This window comes from Zosterops lateralis (assembly GCF_965231275.1).
Source record: "Zosterops lateralis genome assembly, chromosome: 7".
NCBI lineage: Eukaryota > Metazoa > Chordata > Aves > Passeriformes > Zosteropidae > Zosterops > Zosterops lateralis.
This window is the reverse complement of record NC_139767.1, coordinates 15,642,478-15,668,881: the sequence shown is the minus strand read 5'-3', so window position 1 is coordinate 15,668,881 and position 26,404 is coordinate 15,642,478. Positions and strand designations below refer to the sequence as shown.

Below are 26,404 nucleotides of genomic sequence, written 5' to 3'. Positions count from 1 at the left end.
TGGGAGAATGATGTGAATGAAATGCAGGACAGATTTTATTGCAATGGATGGAAAAATGAATACTAGAAAAAAACATATGAGTTTTCCTGAGAAGACAATGGCACTGAATGATTTATGAAGTCTTAGAGACCAAGACCAAGACAATGAACAGTGATCACACAGCTGTATGTACAGACAGGTAAGAGAAACACGTGAAGAGTGGCTGAATGCCAATAAAGCCAGCTGACAGACTTGATGAAATTGCAAATGGTGTTACTAAAACACAATAGCAGGTGGTACTCTCCTGAAGCAAATGGTACAAGCACTTCGTGGAAGAATTTGGCAGCAGTCTTCCTCACCTCGCTTTGCCTGAGACTTTGCTGGAACATCCAGAACCTCACACGATTCTCCAGGTGCAGCCAAATTCTTATTTTCACTTGAAAGTCTAGTAGCCTGCTCAGTCAGGTGAGCAGGTTCTGATTTCTGGTATTCTTTCTCTCCTTCTGCTTTCTTGGAAGTTATTACCTTACCTACGCTTGAAGAGTAAGTATCTTCTCCATTTGCAAGGATCCCTTTGCTTGATGATAATTTGTCTATGAGCTTTCCCTTCTCTTTTTTTATGGTACCAGATGTGCTTTTTCCAGTGCTGTGTTCAGGTGATGTTTTTTCATCTGATATACCTACTGTAGATTGCTTTTCTTCAATTTCATCTTTTCTGCTTTTGTGATCTACAGTTTCTTTATGTTCATCCTGAATGGTATGAACTTCTTGCATTTGTTTTTCATCTTGACTTTGTGGTGGCTGAATAGCAACTTTCTTTATTGACTCAGATATGACTCCCTTTCCATGTTCTCCCATGGAAACTTCACCTTCCATTCCTCCTGTGATCACTGTATCAAATTCTATTTCCGCAGGCAGAATTTCAGGGGCATTTGACTGCCCAATTTTGCCCTTTTTTAAGTGGGTGGTAAAGACAGTTTTTTCTTCCTTCTCTGGTGTAATCTTCTTGCCTGTTTTTTTATCACTTAGGAGTGCTTTCTCAGTCAACAATTGTCCTAAACCCTCGTCATAAGGAACTTGTTTCTCTGTAGAATATTTTTCTCTAGCTTTCATTTCTACTACCTCTGACTTAAGAACAGATGGTTTAAAGATTGTATGAGGTTTTTCTCCAGGAACCTCCTTATCTTCAACGGTGTGTTCTAGGTCAACATCTTTTCTCAATTCTGGCTGAGCCTCCTCAGACAGGTCTAAGGAATGCACTTCTGCTGATGTATAATCCTGATTCTCATCTTTCTTACCATCTTGAATATCGTCCATTTTCTTTGCTTCTTTGTTAAGAATCTTATCTACAGGAATTTCAGGTGCTGTGCTACCAGATTGATTCATCCTCTGAATTTTACTTTTTATGTCATGTCCCTTCATGGATTCTCCAAGAGGAACTTCAGATTTCTCCGGAGTAAAATCTCCTCTCTCATTTTCATTTCTAAGCTGAGGAGTTTCAGCTATGCCTGCCTCTATGAGATCCTGTACAAATGGAGTTTTATCCTTAATGTGAACTTTTTCAGGTTGCAAACTTTTTTTTGATTTTTTCTCTTTTCCTACAAGCTCTTTCTGGTCCTGGGGCTGATATGTCTTTCTGGATTTAGGTACATAAGTTGATTCAATTTCTTCTTTTTCATGAGCGGGAATCTTTCCTTCATGAAGAACACTGAACTTTTCCAAGACCTTCTCTATGGCATCTTCCCTATGAACAACCAATTTAATTTCATCCTCCTTTTCTTCTCCAGAATCTCTTTCCACATGTTCAGCTGTTATAGAAATCAATTTCACTTCCTCATCAGGTAGTGGTAGTTCCTCCTTTGTGTAAACAATGCGATCCATTTCAACTTCTAATTTCTCACCTGTAAGGGTAGTCTTTCCTGAAACTACAGGTGTTATTTCTCGTTCCTCTTCTTCAGAGGCCAGGATGAAATATTTAAGAGATACTTTGTCCTGTTCATCTGTCTCAGAATTCAGCATTCCACCAGTTGTTTCCAGTGAGATTTTATACTCAAGTGGCTCTATGGCTGGAACTATCTCCTTAGGACTCACTTTCTCTTTTACATGCAAGCTTTTTTCAACCAAAATCTTCTTTAACACAATTGACTCAGGCTTTTCTTCTTCCACTGAGGGCATTTTATCTCTATGCTTTAGAACAGATGATGCATCAGGCTTTTCTGCAGCTACAAAGGTTTCATAGGTAATGGTAATTTAGAGAGTTAAAATCCATAAGAATAAGAATCAGGAACAATATATTTTAAGACAAATTTTACAGTTATACCTGAAATAAAATGAACATAGAAGACTTTTTCTTTACATAACCACAAAGGAAGGTAAGAACAGCACACACACAGAAAACAGAAAACCTAAGTAAACCACTGTTAGTAGTGTCCTCTTAGACTACCAATTTAAACCCAGAAAATGACAGCTATCTGGTCACTGACATAAAATAGGTTAATTGTGCCACTGCAGGCTACATCACCAGATCAATGGCCAAGAGACATTAATGATTTGCCTTCTCAAATGCTCAAGATCTGAGCTCTACTGCAGCATGAAGCCCTCTGAATGGTGGGCAAGTAGAATGGATCAGCTCTGCTGGTAGAGCACAGGCTCAGAGAGTTTCTGAGGAAATAGAACCATCACAGCTTTTTTTTTTTTTTTTTTTTTTTTGCATAGCAGATGAAAGTAGGAATACTCTAATTTTTCAACATCACTGTCGGTTTCCCTCAGGGCTTCAATAACAAATCAAAACCAGGAAACCGAACGACGCAACAGATGTTTAGAAAAACGCGTAACTTCTCTTCTTCCACACAGAAGATACAAGATGCAATTCACAAAACACATATCAGGACATGAGAAACATCAAGAATACAACAGAATATGCAAATTTCATAGTAGGACAACAAATAAAGACACATATATTACGATACAGACAAAAGAGCACAGATTGGTCTCCATAGTATATCAGAGATGTTTTTGTTTTAAATTAGGTGACAGTACCTAGAATAACAAGATCCTTGAATAGGACCTCAAATCTTCCTGCAATGAATGAATTAGTGTACAGCTCTTCCCTCTTTTTATACTGAAGGTACTAAGGTATGTCAGAGAAAAACCTTCTAAATAGCATAGAATACACATAAATACCTGCTTTCTTTCCAACAACTGGAGTTTTCACTGGAGCAGTAACAGTGGGTGCTGGCTCTTCAGCTGGTTTTGGAGATTTTACAGCTGTATGGGGTAAAAAAAAGTTTTAATACATTACTTTAAGTATGATGTTCTTTAAAATGTTTTGTAGATGGTAGGAAGGTTCTAGTCTTATTGATTCTAAAGGCCTTTGTGTGGACAATATTCAGCTGCACAAGGTGCTGAGTCATCTGTCTAGACTGGGCTTTTGCCAAGAAAGGTTGGACCAGATTACCCTTGAAGTCACCTTCTAACCTGGTATGCTATGATTGTATGAATGTCCTTCTAGTGAGAAATCCTTGAACAGAAAATATCAGACACACAAGAAAGGCTTCACCAGTATGCATGACTAAAGAATTCTTACCTACTACAGGCTTAGGTTCAGGCCCAGGAACTGGGACAGATGCTTGCTTAGTTTCTGCCATTTCAAACACAGAAATTACAAGTAGGTTAGTTTACATTTTTTGCAATTACATTGAACATTAGAAGTTAGGAGCAACAACACAGAGAGAGCTAAATGAAGACAGAATTTATTGGTTTCTATTTTATATGGCCAAAAAGCAAGAAATTACCTTGAGATTATCTCTTGTAAAGCAAGATTGCAAACAATGGAAAAAAGATGAATTTTTCAAGCATTGAAGAATAAAGACAACAAGAAATCCAGAAGATTACAAAATGGTTAATGAGGACACAGTAGTCATGAGGGACTGAAGGACAGTAATGCATTATGTTAATATAGCATGATATTCAGCACTGAATATCATTTAGTTGCTGCAATAAAGAAAAAGGGCACCACATGTCTACCTTTTGGTGGTTCAGGCACAGGTTTCTCCTCTTTTTTTATGGCAGGTATCTCAATTTTCTTCGTAGGAACTTCTGGGACTTTAAAATAATATATTTTTTGTAAGATATATTAAAACACTTAAACCTCTAAATAGAATACCCTCAAGTGTGTTTAAAACCATTCTTTGTTTTACACGTAAACTGTTTCAGAGGTTCATAAGGTTTAGAAATATTTCTTAGAGTAAGATTTGAATAAATCAGTAAGTATAAAGGGATAAAAGGACACATACTTGTAAAATGTTGCATAAAAGAAATGTTTGGATTAACTGTAGTTATGTTTTTATCATTATTATATAAAATATTTGTAAAGCTCTTTTCTATACACAGTGAAGATTGAGAAACTATCCCAAAATGCAGAATACAGATCCAAATGCGAATGTCAAACTTGGTTGTGCTTCCAGCTAAGACTGAAATTGCACAATTAGGCCATTGCAAGCTATCTTTTAAGATATTAGTCCCATTCCTGAACTTAAGAAAATGCTACTTAATAGTGGGATAAATAAATAAATGAATAAATAATTTTTATAGTAATCTAGTACCTTCAGGTTTCTTAATTTTTTCTACTGGTGTTGGTACTGGTTTAACTTCTGGTTTAGGCTCTTTTTCTGGTTTAGGTTCTTCCTCTTCAGGTTTCTTTTTAAGAACTTCAAAAGAAAAGAAATCTCAGTTTTAAAGCGCAGGGAAACAAAAGAATAAGACAGTGAACAAGACAAAGATTAAAAACTTCAATCATAAAGAAACAGGAAAATAAAATATATAGCTCAATAAAAACAGAAGATTTGTGTAACTGTTCAAGATACTGAAAGTCATTTAAAATTCAAGTAATCTAAGGAAAAAAGACATTTTTATTAAGAGCAGTCCACCTGAGAGAAAAGATTTTAAAGTTAACTGACTATGATAGATTAATTTTTTTTTGTAATATCTTATATATTTATTCTCTTATTTAAATGAAGACTTGCTATATGTAATTACAAATTGTTAACTGCAGTTAAAGATGGTATTTAGGGATACAATGCAGGATTATAGATTAAACTCCTATTAACTTCCTTGAGAGAACAATACTAAATCTCCAAGTATTATATTTGGAGAGCTCAAATTTATAATGTTTGTTTTTCATTTTATTGATTTTACTTGGTTTTGTCCTCTCAGTTCTCCACCTTGGGTATGCACAGACACTGTTATCTGAAAAATGGAATATTATATTTTATTATGTTGTCTGAAATTTGAAGGTACAAGGTACACAGGCATGAATCATCCCTCTGTTGTATTTCAAAAAGAATTGGAATTAGTGCTTCATTTTTCTAAGCAATAGTTGAGCACAAAAGGATTCAGGATGCCCCAGACTATGCAGGAAATGGGACTGATGTCCAACAGTACCGCAGGGTTCTGTGATCTGTGTAGTACTTTGAAGAAAACCATAAAAGAGAATACATAGATTACACATGTAACTTAAATAACATTTACAGTGGGGGCAGTGGAAGACTCTCAACTCTAGTATAAAGAGATAAGGAAAACGGAACAGAGAGACATAGAGAGCTAGATTTTCACTGTTCTGCTCTGTTTTCATTACAGATCCTTTGCATCCGAGAGACTTTCAGGCTACACCCTCTTCCTCCCTGCAACTACAACTGCTTTTCCCCAGAAACAGACATCAGACAGTATTTGATCATGTAATGTTCCATACCACATATGTGAAACAATTTTACTTAGAGGAATATGCTGATCATTGTTAAAATGCTGGGTTTTTAAAAACAGAGTCAAGTTACTATACCTCTTTTCAAAACAACTTCTTCTTTTGGTGGGGGAGTAGCCTCAGGAATTACTTTGCGAGGTTTCTTTACAAGTCCAGGCACTTAAAAGAATATTATTCCAGATTTTATTATAGGTTCATTACAGCAGTAACAGTTAACCAACAATTAGCATGTCCAAACACACAAATCAAATACTAGTCCATTTCTGAATATTAATATCAAAGATAAAACTGTTGCTATAAGGCCAATAGTTTTAATGTATTTTCTATATAATTTGCACACAGCTGTTATCTAAGCATATGTATAAAGTTTTCGTACAATTAATAGAGGAGAAGTATGGTTTGAGAAAATTATAAAGGGTATGTATTCAAGAAGAATCATCATCATAATATTTTTATTTTCTTATCCTCCTAACTACAGGCTTATGTTAGATATCTATTCAGATGATCTGTCTGTGATATTCATAGGATCCACTTTAACCTCAAGACTTGGAACAGCATTAAGAAGGAATGTCCACTGCTTAGCTGCCTAAACTCCAGCTGATAAGCTGGAGTTTATCTTAAACTCAAGTACATATTAATAACATAAAGGCACACCTGTGAAGGGGCTTACTCAACACATTATTCATTCCCATCTCTAGAAAGTGTCCACTCAGAAAAATAAGTTACACTTCAGAAAAATAATAAACTAAGTATGTTGGAACAATGGTGTATTCATTTAAAGAGTATTTTTTATTTCTAGCTAAGCAGAAAACCAATGTGAGCACCTACACAAATGATAATACTCATAAAAACTCTCTCACTCCTCTGTGTTTCTGTCTCTTACATCTCATGGATCACATGATGACCAATTAAAGTGGACATAAATATAACACACATACATACACCCAAGATGGGGGTGCATGTTTAACATAATCTAACACAGACAGTGTTTTGACATATTTGAGCAAATTAAACAAGAAGATACTGAGAACTACAGCTTTGAGGTCATGAGAGGTTTATTTTAAGCTAGATTCTTATATTAGCCAGGTACCTTTAGCAGGTGGAGGTTCCAACTTCGGAGGCTCAGCAGGTTTTGCAGGCACAGCTTTCTTCCTTGCTTCAGGAGCTTTAAAGAAAATTATTTGAATTTTACAACATATATTAGACTCCAAAAAGAAAGGAGTTTTTTAAAAAATCCGAACACTTCATTAATAGTCTTGATGTAAAAGAAGGGCAAAAGCTGCAAAGCTAAGATCCCTGCTGATTAACTGTTTAGAAAAAGTCAGATAGTCTGTAGGAAGCACAATTGATCTGAAATTTGTGTTCATGTAACACCAGCAAATTATTGCTGGGGATTCTTTTCATTTGTAAGAATATGTTAAAGAGAGAAGAATTATGTTAAAGATAGAAGAATGTGTTAACTTGATTAAAATTGTTTTAATAATTTTTTTCCTGTAACTATTGAAAAGAACCCATGTAAATGCTGATTAAAAATTGTGATAGAATGAGAATTAGTGAGGCGCACCATTAAAGTATAGTATATTAGAAAATAAATGAAAAAGACACAAAAATATAGTCTAAAAGCATGCTTGCCAAGGTTCATCAGTATAATTTTAAAAGATTGAGTTTCCACCATTATTTGTGGCTTCAGATGATTATACCTTTAAGTAGATCTTTTGCCAGTTTAATATCTTCTTTTGGAGCAGGTGGTGGTGGTGGTTTTCGCTTTTCAGGGATCTTCTTTTCAGGTTGCGGCACTTTAAATAACATTAGGTAGATTTAGAATAAATTTTCTATGATGGTAGTTATGCGAAGAGTAATGCACAAACCTAAAGTCCACCATTCCATTTCCAGTGAAGCCAGTGAAAAAATGTCATTGAATTAAATGGGAGCATGAAAGACCCTTAGGTTACTGCTTCATAGCATGCACACAATACAAATATCCAAGCTGACCTAAAAAAGCATGTTAATAATATGAGAACATGATGGGAAGACTCTTGTGGACAAGAAACAAAATGAAAGCTTTTTAAATAATCTTCAGGTTGTACTTAGAATTAAATGATCATAAATAATTTTCAGAACACAAGAATGGAAGAATCACAGAAAGATCGACAATGTAGAGGTGACCTACAACACACAGACAGGTGAAAAATGAGACAGCAAGAAAAATCTGCACATGATGATGATGATGAAAGAAAGGTGTGTGGCAGCCTCTAGGGAAGTACTTTGTATACCTTCAACTGGTAAAGCTTCTTCAACTTCTACAGCTGGAATTTCTTCTGCTTCTTCAGGCTCAATCTCCTTTATGATTTCATATTCTTTAAAGAATATTGACAACTGGTGTAAGTTTACAATTATAAGACTGTTTCACGTGAACAATTATACAGTTATAACTAAAAGCAAATCTACTTCAACAGACACAGACAAATACACATTAGGCTAAGTAATCACTCAATATCTGTTACCTTTGCAATTAATGCAATATTTTGAAAATTACTTTCTTTCTAAGCATGAGTGAGGATTGTGTGAAGGACAGATTTTTGTACGTGTACAATATAAACTAAATAATAAGATTGTGGATAGTCATTGTAACAGGAAAGAATAAAATGTTAATGCTCTCAATTAATTTAAGATTGTAACAGCAACATAAAAACTAACTTTTGAGAGACTCCAGTTTAGTGGGAATTTAATATTATCTTTAAAAGAGACATGTCCTGCACAGGAGCATATATTTTACTTCCAAATATGAAGATTTTCTAAGAAATACAAGAAAGACTGATTAGTATAATCTAAAGTATGAAGAGAACAACTTAAAAACATCACAATGGGAGAAAAAGGAAAATATCTACTTTAAAGCTTAAACTCAGAGGAACAGGACAAAGGATTGTTCTTAGAGTAAAATCTACAGTGGCACAAACCTTCACTTGGTAGTGATTCAGGTATTTTAGGAATAGCAACAGGTACTTTCTCCTCTGAGACAGGTTTCTTGGGCACTTCAGACACTTTAAAAAAATATTAAGTTTCTTTTATTTTTGTGTATATAAAATACATATGAATATAAAATACATATGTACATATAGGTACGTATGAAACATAAAAAGACAAAGACATCTAGCACACACAAAATCACAGTAACAGTAGCCGTAACCATGAAAGACTGTCCTCCAGTCTTTCTCAAGGTAGGCTATCTTCAACTGACAAATTTTATAGATTCAGCTCTGAACAAAGGAAAGAGAGAATAAAGAAAAAATTTCTTCTCAGGAGATGCCTCCTGGCAATAAGTACCTTTGGCTGGAGGAAGCTCTGGTTTTTCTAATTGTGACGTTTTAGGTGTTGTAAGAGGCACTTTTTCTTCCGGGGCAGTTCTCTCTTGCACTTCAGTTTCTTTAAAGATATTAGTAAATTTTCATTTTTGTGAATATTAAGACACAAATATACACATAATAAAAGTGCAATGATAAAAAAGAGAAGGGCGTACAAATGATGAAGAATAATAAATTTAAGCAGAAGATTATTCATTTGGCAATGCATACATCAGTGAAATAAAGGGAAAGGTATTCAGAGAATAGAGATAAGGAGATGCTCAATCACTGATGTATGTACCTTTAACTGAAGGAACTTTATATTTCCTAAGGACAGGCAGAGGCTCTGGTACTTTTGGCACAGCAACAGGCTCTGCTTTCTTGGGTACAGCTACAGGTTTCTTGGGCACAGCCACAGGTTTCTTGGGCACAGCCACAGGTTTCTTTGGCACAGCCACAGGCTTTGGAGGAATGACCACTGGCACCTCCTCTTCCACCTCTTCCTCCTCAATCACTGCAGGCATTTCAAAGATATTAGACCCGTTTACTTGACCGAGCTTAAAGACATCCACACAGAGATACAAAATGGCAAAATGCTGCTCTCACCCCTCCCCACAGAGGGCAGAGGGGAAAAGAACACTGAGCACTGCAGCACTGTGGAGGCATGGCAGGCTCTTTCAGAACATCACCTATACCTTCAGCTGGAGAGACTTCTGGCTCTCCAGGCTCAGCTACTGCTGCCACCTCTTCCACTGCTTCCACTTCTTCTTCCTCCTCTTCCAGGACTTCAGCTTCAGGCATCTCAGGCACTTCAAAGATATTAGTGCATTTCATTTTACATGGTTGAGAAGACACAGCAAATAGGAACAACAACCAGGATGACACAGACACAGAACATCCCAGCAGCCAGCTCAAACTCTGACACACCACACAGCAGCCTCGTCCCAGCCTCACACACAGCCTGGCCAGCCTCAGTCAGGGAACAGAGACAGGCCAGGAGAGGGTAGGACAAGGCTTAGCAGAAGAAGATGATGATTCAGGATGGTTTTTTTTGTTAAACTATCCATAAAGACAGGTACCTCTGGGTGCTGGAAACTCTGGTGCTTTGGCAGTGGGCACAGGGATTTTTTCCTCACGAGTAGCCTTCTGGGGCACCTTGGGGGCTTCAAAGATATTAGTAGCAGTCAGTTTTGTACACACAACACAAAGATGCACAGTGAAATGTAGACTGGAGATGCACTCATGGACATAACCAAAGTGGTCTCACCCCATCAACCCATGTCTCTCTCTCTCAACTGGCTCACACACGCACAAACCCCCACAGGGCACAGGCACACCGTAGTGATGCCAGGTAGGTTCTGATAGAGAACTGCTGGCTCTGCATGGGCTTGAAGGTGAGCTGTGAATTAGGGTACTACCCAGCAGCCTTTCTTCCCTTGGAGGAGAGCCTTTTGCTCTCAGCCCTGCTGGGATCTGTCTTTTTCTCTGGGAGCCACCTCAGCCCATGTCTTATCTTTTAACTTTCCTCATGAATCTGCTGGTGCTTTACATTCAGCAGTTTGGGTAGTGACAGGATAAGGAACATATTTTTTCGAAATTTTTCCTATTTTTCTCCTTCTGTATATTGTCTTGCTTCAATTTTTATTTCACTGTGGCAACTTCCACAGTCTGTGTAGTGCAAAAGATTTTATAATGATTATTTTTAATAAAAACTGTTAAAGGGTCAGCAATTTTAAAAAAACTTTCTATACTGTCACTTCTTACTGCACAAGTGCATTGCAGTGTAAAAATTGGGTTTTCATTTCAAAAGGTTTAAGTCTATTGTTTACACTACCTGAGTCTGCTTGAAGAGTAATGCAGACTCTTGTCTACTTAAGAGAACAAATTTGGGAAGCCATATGAAAAACAAATGATTAATTGCTAAAGTACAGCATTTAGCATCTACTGCTTCAGAATAAGACCCCGATACGGTAAACAAAAATATATATTTTGAGCTGTTTATACAAAAGATTGAATTCTAAAACTCCTAACTGATACACAGCACAGAATGTAGAAGCTTCAGGAAATCACAAATGAACGCAACAACAACAACAACAGACATCAGAAATAACATGTAAGACAATAAGAACAGTCTCATTTGGACTGATGCTCAAAGCGACAGGTACCTCGAACTGCTGCTGGTTCTGGCTGTTTGGGCACAGTTACAGGTGTGGGCTCTTCCAGAACACCTTTCTTGGGCACCTTGGGAACTTCAAAGATATTAGTGCATTTTAGTTGTGTGGGCACTGCAGATGTCTATGTAACAATAAGACAACCAGTAGTAAATGCACACAGACTTTTTTGAGAAAGTGCTGTGGTTACATTCAGTCATCAGCTCTGCTTTACTTCCAGCCTGTGGAATGAGCAGGGTGTCCAACACATCACACAGGAGATGGCAACTCTGTGTGTGGTTTTTGTTTCTTGCTCAGGGTGGGAATGTAGAAAATATATCTGGCTTCTTAGTAACAGATGATCAGTAATTTATTTGTAGAATCCTAGTGTATTTGTTTATCAGTCAATGTAATTCATGACTACTTTGTCAATTTAACTCTTTTTTTAGGAAGCAGCATTTGATTTATCATCACCATATTTTATTTTTTTTAATAAATTATTTTTCTTCTTTACACCTCCTCTTAACTTTCTATGTTTCTCAGTTCCTTTAATTTAAATTCTACTGTAGAAATATATATACTTCTTATACTTTTCTCTTCTCTTATTGGACATATTAATGTGGTAATAAGATAATCACTAGATATATCCAGTACTTTTCTAGCAGAAATTCCTCCTGTATATTGGAATTATCTTACATTTAAAGAAGTAGAGAAATTATTCTGCTGCTGTCATCTATTAGAGGTTTCAGGGATGCAATGTTTGGTTCTTTAAACTTAAAGATTTCTTTTCAGGATCTTCTTCAGTAAAACATGCTGTTCTGTTTAAACTAAACAGTAAGCAAATGTTAATTCTTAAACTTTACTAAAAGCTCAGTAAGCTAGAGATATTTTTCAAGGAATGAAATCTAGTTTTTCTGCCAAGTGTTTGACACTCCACATTCCACTTCCTGTTTCTTAGGTACCTATTCTGATAGAACACTAAGAAAAATTAGTTAAACTGAAGTCCAGAAGAGCAGATTTTTTTTTTTTTCTAATGATAATACTAATAGTGATGTGTACCTTTGGCTGGTGCTGGTTCTGGTTGTTTGGGTATTGCAGCAGGAGTCTTTTCTTGTGGGACAGCTTTCTTGGGCACCTTGAGCACTTTAAAGATATTATTTCATCTTAATTTCACAGTTAAATTAGTAGGAAAGATCGTAACACTCAAAGAGTTTAGGTATTTCTAAGCACTGTAATGTTCCTCAAGAGACTGGTTGATTAGCCATGCACAAAGAGAGGTACAGCAGAGGTTAAGGATCAAGGACAAACAACAAATCTTACACAAAAGAAGGGATAACAAATGAAATTATTCATCAATACAGTAAAATAAAAAGCACCTCCCTGCAAAAGATATACCTTTAGCTTGTGGAGGTTCTGGTTTCTTTGGCACAGCCTCAGGTTTCTTGGGCACAGCCACAGGCTTGGGAGGAACAACCACTGGCACCTCTTCTTCTGCCTCTTCTGCCTCAATCACCTCGGGTACTTTAAAGAAATTAGATCCATTTACTTGACTGAGCTTAAGGCTAGCAAACAGGCAGATGGCAAAGCAGGAAAGAAAGAAAATAAACACTTGACAGACTACCAGGGCGTCCTCTTCAGCCAATCACTCCTGCTTGGGTGGAGGCGCTACAAAGAACCCAAGAGTGGGCTTATTGAGAGAGGGGTTTCTGGAAAACCCCACCCTCTCCTGCGGGGGTGTGCAGGCTCACAAAGATACATAATGACAAAATGCTGCTCTCACCCCTCCCCACAGAGGGCAGAGGGGAAAAGAACACTGAGCACTGCAGCACTGTGGAGGGCATGGCAGGCTCTTTCAGAACATCACCTATACCTTCAGCTGGAGAGACTTCTGGCTCTCCAGGCTCAGCTACTGCTGCCACCTCTTCCACTGCTTCCACCTCTTCTTCCTCTTCCAGGACTTCAGCTTCAGGCATCTCAGGCACTTCAAAGATATTAGTGCATTTCATTTTACATGGTTGAGAAGACACAGCAAATAGGAACAACAACCAGGGTGACACAGACACAGAACATCCCAGCAGCCAGCTCAAACCCTCACACACCACACAGCAGCCTCGTCCCAGCCTCACACACAGCCTGGCCAGCCTCAGTCAGGGAACAGAGACAGGCCAGGAGAGGGTAGGACAAGGCTTAGCAGAAGAAGATGATGATTCAGGATGTTTTTTTTTGTTAAACTATCCATAAAGACAGGTACCTCTGGGTGCTGGAAACTCTGGTGCTTTGGCAGTGGGCACAGGGATTTTTTCCTCACGAGTAGCCTTCTGGGGCACCTTGGGGGCTTCAAAGATATTAGTAGCAGTCAGTTTTGTACACACAACACAAAGATGCACAGTGAAATGTAGACTGGAGATGCACTCATGGACATAACCAAAGTGGTCTCACACCATCAACCCATGTCTCTCTCTCTCAACTGGCTCACACACGCACAAACCCCCACAGGGCACAGGCACACCGTAGTGATGCCAGGTAGGTTCTGATAGAGAACTGCTGGCTTTGCATGGGCTTGAAGGTGAGCTGTGAATTAGGGTACTACCCAGCAGCCTTTCCTCCCTTGGAGGAGAGCCTTTTGCTCTCAGCCCTGCTGGGATCTGTCTTTTTCTCTGGGAGCCACCTCAGCCCATGTCTTATCTTTTAACTTTCCTCATGAATCTGCTGGTGCTTCACATTCAGCAGTTTGGACATAGACAGGGTGGAGAGCAGAAATCGCATCATTATTACTTTATTATTGTTTTTACTTCCTTGTACTTCTATTCTTTCAATTCTTTTGCAGTGTATGTGGCTGCTTTTAAGTCAGGTTTCAATGCTTCTTTAATCCTGTATTTAGACATTGCATTTTGTGAGGGTAAGAGTGCACAGGGAGCAAGTGTGATGCCTAATTGTGATGCACAAATACAGAAGATCAGTGTTGTATGCAATAATTATGTGCAATGCAATTGTAGATTTGAGGAATCAAATTTCTTGGGTCCCCAGGAGGTTATGGTCAGAAGAGAGTTATGTCAGACCATCCCGATCGACCACACATTTGATTAAGTACTGTATTAACAAAAAGTTAGGAGTATTTGTATTTTTGGGCTCTAGGCCTGTACGTCTAAGTCTTAAAATACTATTGTCCTGTCTAGTTATGTTAGTCATTTTTCTTTGGGCCTTCTTTCCCATAATAACTTCAGTTCATTCACAGTCCAATAAGCCTGTCTTTCCTGCTTATTTTCACTGACGTGATCGGTTTATTTTGTGGTTTTTTTCCCCCTGTTTTTAATAATGCTGTCTCATAACTGTGTCTGGTGGTTACCCCAGCACAGCAGGACAGGCTTGCCAATTCATAGTGGTTGAGCAAAAACACTTTCAATAAAAAAATTATATTACTTAAGATTCTTGGAAAAATTATAAGGACAGAAGTTTACTTTAAAAATTCTAATTAGAAAGCTCTTTCCCATTCTAATAATAGAATTTCTACACAGTACAGGATGCAGAAATTTCAGGAAATCACAAATAGAACAGACATCAGAAATAACATGTAAGACAATAAGAACAGTCTCATTTGGACTGATGCTCAAAGCGACAGGTACCTCGAACTGCTGCTGGTTCTGGCTGTTTGGGCACAGTTACAGGTGTGGGCTCTTCCAGAACACCTTTCTTGGGCACCTTGGGGACTTCAAAGATATTAGTGCATTTTAGTTGTGTGGGCATTGCAGATGTCTATGTAACAATAAGACAACCAGTAGTAAATGCACACAGACTTTTTTGAGAAAGTGCTGTGGTTACATTCAGTCATCAGCTCTGCTTTACTTCCAGCCTGTGGAATGAGCAGGGTGTCCAACACATCACACAGGAGATGGCAACTCTGTGTGTGGTTTTTGTTTCTTGCTCAGGGTGGGAATGCAGAAAATATATCTGGCTTCTTAGTAACAGATGATCAGTGATTTATTTCTGGAATCCTAGTGTATTTGTTTATCACCCATGTTTCCTAAATGACTGTGTTCTGTGCTGCTTTAGGCAGTCATTTTCATCCTTTTACTCGCCACTTTGCTATTACTATTGCTATTACTGCTACTATTTTTATCCTTCAGGTTGACTTCACTTTTCTTTTTCTCTCTCAGCATGTTTCCTCTCTTCTTTAACTTCTCATATTTTTCCTCTATCGTCTCCTGGCTTTCATTCTAATCACTAGATGTTTATAACTGTTTCCTCTTATACTGATTTCAATTATTTAAATAATTATATCATCACTTTGAGGTGGTACTTCACTTGAAGAATATCATTGTATTTCAGATGGAGAGAATGTGATGGCAGAGGCAATGTTTTCTCTGGCTAGAGATTGGGACTTCTAAAGAAAATGAAATGATGCATCACTGCATCACTGTTTAGTGTCTTAGGTTTAGTGTGTCTTAGTAATTTTTTTGTATTCCTACTGTAAATGCCTTTTTAAAGGTTCACTGTACTATATGCTCACAGTAACAAAGTAACAACTTTCCAAGTCCCATAGTTGGAAATGTTTATGACAAAAATACAGACAAATTATAAATAGCAGTTTAAAGAAAATATTCTGCTCTGTGGTACAGACACATAGAGATATTTGTGATCATTTTGCTCAATATTCTAAAACTGCTACTCTCTGCTGAAACCTTTAATTTCTGTCTATTTTGTCTTTCCTCTTAGAATCATGTAGGTTGCAAAAAAAATATTTAGGGTTATCAATTCTAACTGTAAATATAACACTGCCCAGTCCCACTAAACCATGCATCTAGCCATCCCTACTATTAATGTGAACATTAAATAAACAACTTTATGAACTCCTTCCTTTGCATCTATAAGATTTGGGGTTTTTTTTGGTAGATAGGAGTTTATCATATCTACTTGATATGACATAAACCCACTATAACAAAAGTTTAGATGGTTTAAGTTGAGGAAACATTTCACACCCCTGCACAGCAATTCATATTTGGCATATTTCTCCCACATTTTTGATAACACAGTATACAGTGAAAGATCATTTTAAACTGAGATTCACTTAAAATAACCCTAAAGAGCAAACACCCTTTCTTACAATGATAATAGTGGTGACATGTACCTTTAGGAAGTGAAGCTTCTGTTTTTTTAGATAGAGCAGGGGGCACTTTCTTCTCTGGAACAGTCCTCTCAGCCATCTCAGGCACTTCAAAGATATTAGTACATTTCATTTTACAGTTACACTAAAACTCAGTATTAAATATAGAGACTGAAACATGAAACACAGAAGACAACAGACATTTTGAAGTAACGATTTAGCACACACTCATACTCTGTGTAATTTGTTTAGCAAGCATAATTTAAAACAGATCAAAAATGACAGACAGAACAAAAGAGGTTAAAATAATACTTAAAAGAAGATTCAGTGTGATTGTCATGTATTCATGATAACATGTAGCTTTGATTGATGTAGGTTTCGATTTTTCTGGAACAGCTAAGGAAATTTTCTTTTCTGGGACATTGCATGTTTGGGCAGTGCATGTTCTTTGAAGATATTAGTATTTATTAGTTATGTGTGTTAAGCTTTAAAATGAGCAGTGAAACAACATACTCAAGGGAAGGAAAAGAGATCCTATGCACAAGAGATACCTTTAGGCTGTGCAGCTGCTCGCTTTTTAGGAGAAACATGCTCTTCCTTTTCGGCCAGCTTGGCTGATGGTGGCTCCTCTGGTGCCAAAACAGCCTCTGGTTCTTTGGATACCTCTTCAGGCTTTGGCTTTCGAAGTGGTCTAGAAGGTTCTAGGCTTTGGGGTGCTGGAATGGTTTCTGGTTCTTCAGACACCATGACAGGTTCTGGCACAAAGGGCTTTGATTTTCTGGACACTGCAGTAGGCATTGACTTCTGGAAATCTGCAGCAAAGTCTGTTTCTTCAGCTGCTACAAACTCTGTTTTTTGGGATCGCACATAATGTTTTGTTTTGGGAGGCACCACAACACGCTTTGTTTTTTGACTTGATTCAACTGTCTCTGACTCCTCAGACACCACTATAAGCTTATATTCCTCTGGGGCCATAAATGGTTCTGGCTTTTGTCCTGGGGGCATCACACTGTATTTTAACTTTTGAGGTGGCATATCAGGCATGAGTTCCTCAGGTGCCACAACAAATTCTTGTTTCTCAAGCACTACAACATGTGCTACCTTTTGGGATTCCACAACAGGCTTCTGTTTTGGGGGCATCACACCATGTTTTAGTTTTTGGGGTTCTACATCAGGCATGGGTTCCTCAGGTGCCACAATAAACTCTTCTTTCTCAAGCATTGTAACATGTGCTACCTTTTGGGATTCCACAACAGGCTTCTGTTTTTGGGACATCACACCATATTTTAGTTTCTGGGGTTCTGTGTCAGGCATGGGTTCCTCAGGTGCCACAACAAACTCTTCTTTCTCAAGCACTGTAACATGTGCTACCTTTTGGGATTCCACAAGAGGCTTCTGTTTTTTGGGCATCACACCATGTTTTAGTTTCTGAGGTTCTATGTCAGGCATGGGTTCCTCAGGTGCCACAACAAATTCTTCTTTCTCAAGCACTACAACATGTGCTATCTTTTGGGATTCCACAACAGGCTTCTGTTTTGGGGGCATCACACCATGCTTTAGTTTTTGGGTTGCCATATCAATCTTGGGTTTCTCAGGTGCCACAACAAACTCTTTCTTCTCAGGCACTACAACATGCTTTGGTTTTTGGGATTCCACAAGAGGCTTCTGTTTTGGGGGCATCACGCCAAGTTTTAGTTTTTGGGGTTCTACATCAGGCATGGGTTCCTCAGGTGCCACAACAAACTCTTCTTTCTCAAGCATGGTAACATGTGCTACCTTTTGGGATTCCACAAGAGGCTTCTGTTCTGAGGGCATCACACCGTATTTTAGTTTCTGGGGTTCTACATCAGGCATGGGTTCCTCAGGTGCCACAACAAACTCTTCTTTCTCAAGCGTGGTAACATGTGCTACCTTTTGGAATTCCACAAGAGGCTTCTGTTCTGAGGGCATCACACCATATTTTAGTTTCTGGGGTTTTACGTCAGGCATGGCTTCCTCAGATACCACAACAAACTCCTGTTTCTCAAGCACTGTAACCTGTGCTAGCTTTTGGGATTCCATAACAGGCTTCTGTTTTTTGGGCATCACACCCCGTTTTAGTTTTTGGGATGCCACATCAGCCATTGGTTCCTCAGGTGCCACAATAAACTCTGGTTTCTCAGGCACCACAATAAGCTCTGTTTTTTGGGATGCTACAATAGATTCTGATTTTTGGTGTGTCAAAACAGTCTCAGGCTCCTCAGATGTCAGAACATGCTCTAGTGTTTGAACTGCCTTTTCAAGCTTTAGTTTTCGGGCCACTCCAGCCTCTTCTGGTTCTTGCAGTTCTATCTCTTGAGGCTTTGGTTTTGTGTGTCCTGCAATGGCCTTTGGTTCTCGAGAAACTGGAACAGGTACTTTCTTTTTTGGCAAAGTTGTCTTGGTTGCTTTATGTACATAAAAGATATTAGTTCTAAATTTAAGAACAGCACCGACAATCATACCAAAATTAAGCCAACCATAAAACATAAGAAGACAATTGCAATGAAAATATTAAAAACGTATCAGGTATTGATCATTTACACCGGCCTTTTAAATGATGAATATAGGACGTTTTGGCTTTTCTCTCTTTCCTCTCAAGAGAACATACACACACTCCTCCTCACCAAACTCACGCTCCCATGTGGAAGTACACACATGCACTAATAATATAACTTAAGATATAAGTAAAAGCTGTGATAATTGTCAACGGAATGGACAGGACAAAAGATATTAATTTCACTGCAGGCAATAAGCTGAAGATTCTTTCAAGAAACAGCAGTGATGGCATCTAGTTTTTCTTGGTGGAGATCTTGGTTTTTCAATTAAATTGAAAACTTCTGCTCTTAGCTACTAGAATGAGTATTTTCCTTTCTTCTCCTATTATAACTTCTAAGTTGTTAGCTGTGATGGTTTTCATGAACCCAAGCAGGTAGGATAGTAAGAATATGCAAAAATAGTAAGAACTGAAGTAGAAATAGTAAGAATAACATACAGGCAACTGAGACATCCAAGATTTGCCACTATTTCTTTCAAAAACAACCATGTGTGTCTGTTTCACCCATATATGTAGATAAATAGAAGAAGCATAATTTAGAATTTCAGGAAACAGAAGGCTTGGATAATCACAATGTTAAAGAAAATACGAAAAACATTATTTTTGTTATTTTATTAATTTTGAGATTTACCTTCCTTTGGTGGGAGCTCTGGTTCTTCATGTGCAGCCTCTGGTTCTGGGACAACCACAGGTTCTGGTATTTTTTGCACAGGTATTTTCTTTTCTGCCACAACTTTCTTCGGCACCTCAGGTTCTTTAAAGATATTTGTTTGTTTTAATTTCAGGAATTTGAAGAACAGGAATTAAAAGGACAATAATAGCTCCAAAGTAAAAAAATACCTAACAGCATCAGAAAAAAGCCCACCCTTATAAACCATTTTGTTGTTTTTTTTCTTTCCATATTGCTTTACACACACTATTAGTAGCCACAGTTACTGGGAGATATTCACAAAGGCAGAAGACCACACAGTCTGTAACACTTATAAACATATTACACAAAGTATACAAAAAAGCTGCTAACACAAACATAAGAAAGATAATATTTAGAGAAACAGATTAAAATTTGTGTGCAGCCTTATTACTATTGAACATATACCTTTGGGTGGTGGAGGTTCTGGTTTTTTGGGAACTTCAATATGTATTTTTTCTTCTGAAATCACTTTCTTGGGCACCTCAGGCACTTTAAAAAAAGCAGTTAATTTTATTTATGTATGTCTGCAGTGTTCAGACATTAAGAAAAAGTAAATCTTAGGGACATCAAAAGTATGAATGGTTTTGGATGCAAATATGTAATTTCTCCTTTCCCTAGAGGACATGCTCTGTGCTGCCTCACTGAGCTACAATTGAAACAACAAAAATATTTTATGAGACTATTAATGTCTGATAACAATAAAGCATAACAGCATAACAACAGATCACTCTTAGTGAAAACACCAACTACAAAGATCTATTTTTATCACCCAAAACATTTGCTCACTTGAAAAATCTTTAACAACAGAAGAAAATGCTAACAGAGTTCATGAATACTGTCTTCTATATTGTTAAAACAAGAAAAGAATGGGTTTTTTCGATTCTGTACTTTTGTCATAATGTCAAGTATCTTCAGCTGTGAGGTTTTAGGCACAGCAACTTTGATTTTTTGTTCTACATCTACTTCCTTGGGTCCTTCAGGCCCTTTAGGAAAGAGATTATTTTCAGTTATTGCACAGAGTTTTACAGTTATGTTCAAAACTTTCCAGTAGAAATTTCCAAGGTTCTTAATAAAACCTCTGATTTGACTTGTTTTTTGTCTTAAGGCTATTTTATGTCCCTGTAAAGTCTCAGGAAACACCTCAGAGTCTTCTGGAGTTTCTTCTTCTATTTCAGATTATTTTTCAATTTTATTCAAACATCTCCCAAATCCCTATTTGACTGAGAGTGACACTGTCCATTTCGTATTCCTTGTCACATTCTTCTACGTGTAATGACTTGGTATCAATTGTTCGTCTATGCACACAAGTTTTTCTCCTATATTACACATCTCTATCACTCATTCTATGCTCTCTTTTGGGGCTAGTTTTTCATTGTCAGTCAGATCTATTTCACATCACGGAAGCCCTCTTTTCTCCTCTTCTCTTAAGATTTCTGCTATTGTTCTCAAGTGTCAATCTCATTTCTGCTCTGCCACATCAATATTTCTAACACACTGCTACAGATTACAGCTGTGATTCAAAAGAAAAGAATTTTAAACACAGTAACAGAAAATAAAAGCAACAGGAAAACACAAACAAGCAATAGATAACTAATCTGTACAATCAAGATATTCCAAATTTTAGTTTTCTGCAGTGCAACATACCTTTGGCTGGTGGTGGTTCTGGTTTTTTAGGGACAGCAGTGGGCACTTTTTCTTCTGGAATTTTCTTGGGCACCTCTGGCACTTTAAAGAAAACAGCATTCATTTTTTAAAATTAAAGCATTTAAAATATGTACATTGTAAAGAAGAAAGAGTATCACAAGAAGCATGTCAGAAAGAAATGAAACATATAAAAAGAGAGATGTCATGCAAAAAGTCTTGTATACTATTACATACTAATAGGATTTTGATACACGAGTTTTGCTATACACTCTAATGTTCAACAGAAAAATCTCCTTCTCCAAAAGACACTATTATTGACATACAAGCTTTATGTGGTGTTATTTTTGTTTTTTAGGTATAACAATATTTATTCATTTCTTAGGTACCTTGTACACTTTAAAGATATTAGTGTAGTTTTAAAAATGACAAAAACTAAACATTCAATACAGAGACATAAGAAAAAACACATAGATACATAAGGATGTGATAGAATGAGGAGATGGATAAGGACGCTTTGACAACAGTTACAACTTCCGAGAAGTCCTCATGGTTCTACCACTCTGGCAAAGAGTAAGTTGGAAGTGACTTTGCTTGGGATCTTTTATCATGCAGTTCTAGATTTGCTATGCTCCCCATAAAGATGAAAAGAAGCTAAAGAAGTCATGGTGAAACTTGAACTTCAATAAAATGCCTTTTAAATGTCACACATACCTGTTCTTCATTGATGCTTGGCAGTACTATGTGATAATGATTAGAGTGGAATAAGCTGTGCTGCCATTGGCTTGACAGTTTTTAATGCCACTCAAACTGCTAGTTCAGACAGACTTTTAAAGTACCTGAATGAATAACATTCATTCTGAGTAACAGCTGGTTTCATGCAAATTCTATTTCCATTCAAAATGAAATCAATTGTCCCCTAAGTTCAACATGAGCAACGTGAAACAGAGGGTTAGGATGTGCTTCTTGCTAGAGTAAGATCAAATTTCTGAGGCTGTACCTATGAAGTGAAAACATTCTGTAAATCTCACTGCGTGTTAACATTGCTGAAGATTTCCTTATTTCTAGTCCCTTTCACTAGCTTCTGATACAATTTCTGGGATACTCTTGGGTAGAATAAATAGATAAACTCAACTAATTTTACTGCTTTGACAGCAACAGTACAAGGGATGGAAGAAACTCGTAGAAAAAGAATGAAAGGATATGCTGACCTATACTTTTGGAAGCTTCTGGCTTTTTAGGCAGAGTTTTTCTTCAGGAATATTTTTTTTAGGCAATTCAGATGCTTGAAAGCTATTTACTGATTTTGATTTTATGACTTAAACACTACTTGAGAAACAGAAAACAGAAAATAGGACACATACAACATAAACACCACAAATCTGCCATGTGGATGATGAACTATTAAATCAGAGACTGTGTAAGAAACAGTAAAAAGGTGAAGATATTTGTCAGTGAAAGACCTCAGTTCTATCAGGATCTCAAAGTACCTTTAGACGGTGGAGATTCTGGTCTTTTAGGCACAGGAGTAGGTTCTGGTTTTTTAGGCATAGCAATAGGTACTTTTTCTTCTGGAACAGGTTTTCTAATGGCTGCAGGCACTTTAAAGATATTAGTTCAATTTAATGAGAGAAAGACATGTCATGCAAAATATCAAGTTTTTCATATAGGTACTGAAATAATTACACATAAGGTACTGAAAGAATGAATATGAATATTAATTATGCTGAACAAGGACTAAAACACAAACATGAATAATTTAATTTTCCTGGAGTTCAAGATTTGGCAAATTGTAGGAGGAAGTGATGAAGAAGTCATATACCTCTGGGTGCTGGAGCCTCCTCTTTCCTATGAACAGTAGAAATTTCTTCTTCTATGTGAATCTCCTCATAAACTTCATGCACTTGAAAGATATTAGTTTAAACACTTAAATTAACTTAGAATATCTTCAGAAAACAAGACAATATGTTAGATAAATAGCAAATATAATCAAATATTCAAGCTCCTCTGAAGATATACAGCTCTATTTTACATCCATGTGCAAAATTAGGATGCTTTCAAATAAGGGATGAAAAACCTCTCAAAACCCCTGACCCGACCTCTGCAGCTTGTCAGAAGAAAGATGTGTGATGTGCCCTAAACTGAGCTACTACCTTGAGTGCAGAGATAGGCCCTGTCTAGTTAAGTTCTGCACTTAAATTTTTTTCCCCTTTGGACAGATCTCAAGGAGCACTTAATATTAAAAACAACTACATATGATATTTTTTTAATTAATTTTTACAGTTGAAGGTAACCAAAGCTGTTAAGTAAACTCTACTTCATGATAAACAGGATGCTCTCGAAGTAGTTGATATATGAAAATATATTTTTTATCCTTCAAATCATACTTAAAATTTCTTATACCTGTAAAGTGTGAAGGTTCTTCTTTAGGTACAGCAGGAGGTATTTTTTCTTTGTGGACAGCTTTCCTTCGTACTTCAGAAACTTAAAAATATTGGTTTATTTTAGAAATTTGCATTATAAAATAAGTAATACAGTTTAATTCAAAAAATTAAATCTACTAGAACAATATGAAAAATATATGGTATTGAGATGTGAATAAAATGAAGCAACTTCTGGAGTCTGTTATTTTTCTAACTCCCAGTATTTATGGTTCTTAATATGCTCTTCTCTGAAAAGATAGTAAAATGGTTTTTTTATGTTTGGGTTTTTGCTTTTTCCTGGTTTTGTTTGTTTGTTGGTGGGATATTTTTGTATGCATGTGTATATGTGTTTAAGGATTTTGGTACCAAAAAGGGCCTTATTTTTTGCAATTTAAAATTATCCATAAAAGCAACGGAAAAATCCAGTTCAACTAATTATTAGGCTTCCAACATGTATAGAGCATATGCATATGCTATGTATATGTTCTATATGCACATATATGTATACATATATGTATAGAGCTCTTCAATTCTGGAATTGTGTAACAAAATTTTGTTTCCATTAAAAATTCTGTGGCTTTCTATTTTGTCCTGATTTAAAGTCCTACCTTAATCTTGACCTTTTTTAGGTCCTTGATATGGTTGCAAAGAGTCCTTTTGCAAATAAGTTTCTCTCACAACCTTTTAGATTTTTTTCCCAATATATTTTCAGAGAAAGTATTTTGAGAAATAGATAATGAGACATGAAGTCAAAAACATATAAGACCAATTCCTGTCTAATCCCTGAATCTCCTGCCTACTAAATTTCTGTGTCTAATTTGGTCTTCCTGAATTTCAGTTCTAGATGGAGAATATATCAATCTGTTTAAGCAACTGCTTATAGAAAACAAAACCAAAAAAAAAAAAAAAAAAAAAAAAAAAAAAGAACTGTAACGTGTCTATAGCATCTGGTTGTGTTGTTTAAGGAAAACAAGCAAGCTAGGTTTCTCACTTGGTATCTCACTTTCATAAGAGGTTAAAGAGAGTTAATTTGGAGGTGATGTACCTTTAGCTGGAGGAGCTTCTTCTGCAGGTACAGCAACAGGTATTTTCTTAAGTGGGACAGTTTTCTTTGTTGTTGCAGGTACTTAAAAGATATTATAATTTTAAAAGAATATTATAAATACACAAAGTGTAAGTAGCAAAGAAGCAATGACAGACACATAGCATCTAAGGAAACATTAGAATGACAACATTAATTAACAGATTAGCACACAGATGGAATGACGAAGATGAATAATTTGTAGGAATGTGTTGCTTTACAGATTGCTTGAAGAGTTGGTTTACCTTTAGCTGCTGGAGCTTCTGGTTCACTAGGAGTAATAAAAGGCATCTTTTCTTCTGTTGGAACTTCTCCGTAACCTTCAGGTTCTTTAAAGATATTAGTTTATTTTATATATTTTAATATTAGTTACAAGACAGGAGTAGAAAGACAAAATAAAAAGATGCAGAAATGCATATAGACAAAGAGCTGTTTGAGCATGATTTATTTAAATAACTTTCAGCCTGATCATTGACTTACTTCTCCTAGACATTGCCAATTAGTAAAATATATGTTTGCAGAAATATTTCATTTTATTTTCTAGTTTCTTAGTTCTGTGTATTAGATAGAATTTGTAACTGAATTTATTAGAGGAAAAAAGTATAGCATTTTTAAAATGCTAAACTGCATTTTTACATTTAGTGTAACATTTTAAATTTAAAGTTTTTTAAATGCTGAATTATATATAAATTTATGGACATATTATATGATATGGATATAAACTTCTTTTCAATAGCTTTAAAAATTAATTTAATATCTCATACTTTACAGAAAAATATACAACATGACTTGATATATTCTCTGCAATTTACTATTTGGTAGATGTGTCATTGATGTACCTTCATAAAAAGGAGGCTCCTCTTCTCTAGGGATAACGGTGGGTACCTTCTCTTCAAGGACAACCCTCTTATGAACCTCAAGAACTTCAAAAATATTAGCTTTCTTTTAGTAAGTTCAAAGTAATTTTCAATTTTTAATATCCCAAACAGAAATAAACCCAGAAAATGAAATAAGTTTGAGGTCTTGGAAACTTCTCAAGAATTAAATACAATACAGTTCTAGAACTGCCTTCCTGGAACAATGAACTATGTGAAGAAATTTATGGTTCCAGCTCCCAAAGAGAGAGCCATTTCCTTTCCTTTCTGCATTGTCATGCTCTTCCTCCGGGTTGGTGTAACCAGAAGATTAAAGCTCGAATAGCTTTAACTCACTGGTTCTTGCCCTATTACTTCTTCACAAAAAAATCATGACTGGTGTCTTGGTATCAAAAACCCTGTGTAAACTAAATTCAAACTATATTATAAATAAAAAAGCACTGAAGCTTTACATACTGGGTGTAAGCAGCAGTACCTCCTCAGCATGTCTTCATTCATAATTTACTATTTAACACATATCTGAAATGTTTGCCCTAGAGTTTGGGATTTATCACTGAGATTTCAATCTCCAGCTAGAGACTGGGTACTCTTGCAGTGGTGTAAAGAACATGAAGATTTTTAATGATGTTAGCTGGGAAAAACGACACAAATATTTCCTTTCCATAAAATCTCATGTCAAAGGCTCCTTTACCTTTCATTGGTGGAACTTCAATTTCAGGTGTATGTGTAGGTTTCTTTTCTTCAGGGACAGGTCTTCTGAGATCATCTCGCCCTTTAAGATATAATTTA

At 36.6% G+C, this 26,404-nt stretch overlaps 1 protein-coding gene across 18 annotated transcripts in view; it reads right to left on the bottom strand.

The window, feature by feature from the left end:
• LOC310911499 (titin-like) overlaps positions 1 to 26,404 on the bottom strand; it is a 240,789-nt gene that overhangs the window by 101,267 nt on the left and 113,118 nt on the right. For 15 of the 18 annotated variants that reach the window (XM_083865081.1, XM_083865086.1, XM_083865087.1 and 12 more), the window contains 15 exons: positions 26,307 to 26,387; positions 25,580 to 25,663; positions 21,240 to 21,320; positions 20,001 to 20,084; positions 19,536 to 19,658; positions 12,624 to 12,749; positions 8,695 to 8,778; positions 8,011 to 8,094; positions 7,438 to 7,533; positions 6,828 to 6,902; positions 5,816 to 5,896; positions 4,584 to 4,688; positions 4,006 to 4,083; positions 3,566 to 3,619; positions 3,163 to 3,246 (listed from right to left, as the gene is read on the bottom strand). In XM_083865081.1, coding sequence (XP_083721207.1) covers positions 3,163 to 3,246; positions 3,566 to 3,619; positions 4,006 to 4,083; positions 4,584 to 4,688; positions 5,816 to 5,896; positions 6,828 to 6,902; positions 7,438 to 7,533; positions 8,011 to 8,094; positions 8,695 to 8,778; positions 12,624 to 12,749; positions 19,536 to 19,658; positions 20,001 to 20,084; positions 21,240 to 21,320; positions 25,580 to 25,663; positions 26,307 to 26,387 — 1,320 coding nt within the window. The remainder of the gene's footprint in view (positions 1 to 3,162; positions 3,247 to 3,565; positions 3,620 to 4,005; positions 4,084 to 4,583; positions 4,689 to 5,815; positions 5,897 to 6,827; positions 6,903 to 7,437; positions 7,534 to 8,010; positions 8,095 to 8,694; positions 8,779 to 12,623; positions 12,750 to 19,535; positions 19,659 to 20,000; positions 20,085 to 21,239; positions 21,321 to 25,579; positions 25,664 to 26,306; positions 26,388 to 26,404) is intronic. The other 3 variants (XM_083865093.1, XM_083865083.1, XM_083865098.1) reach the window with 3 other exon arrangements.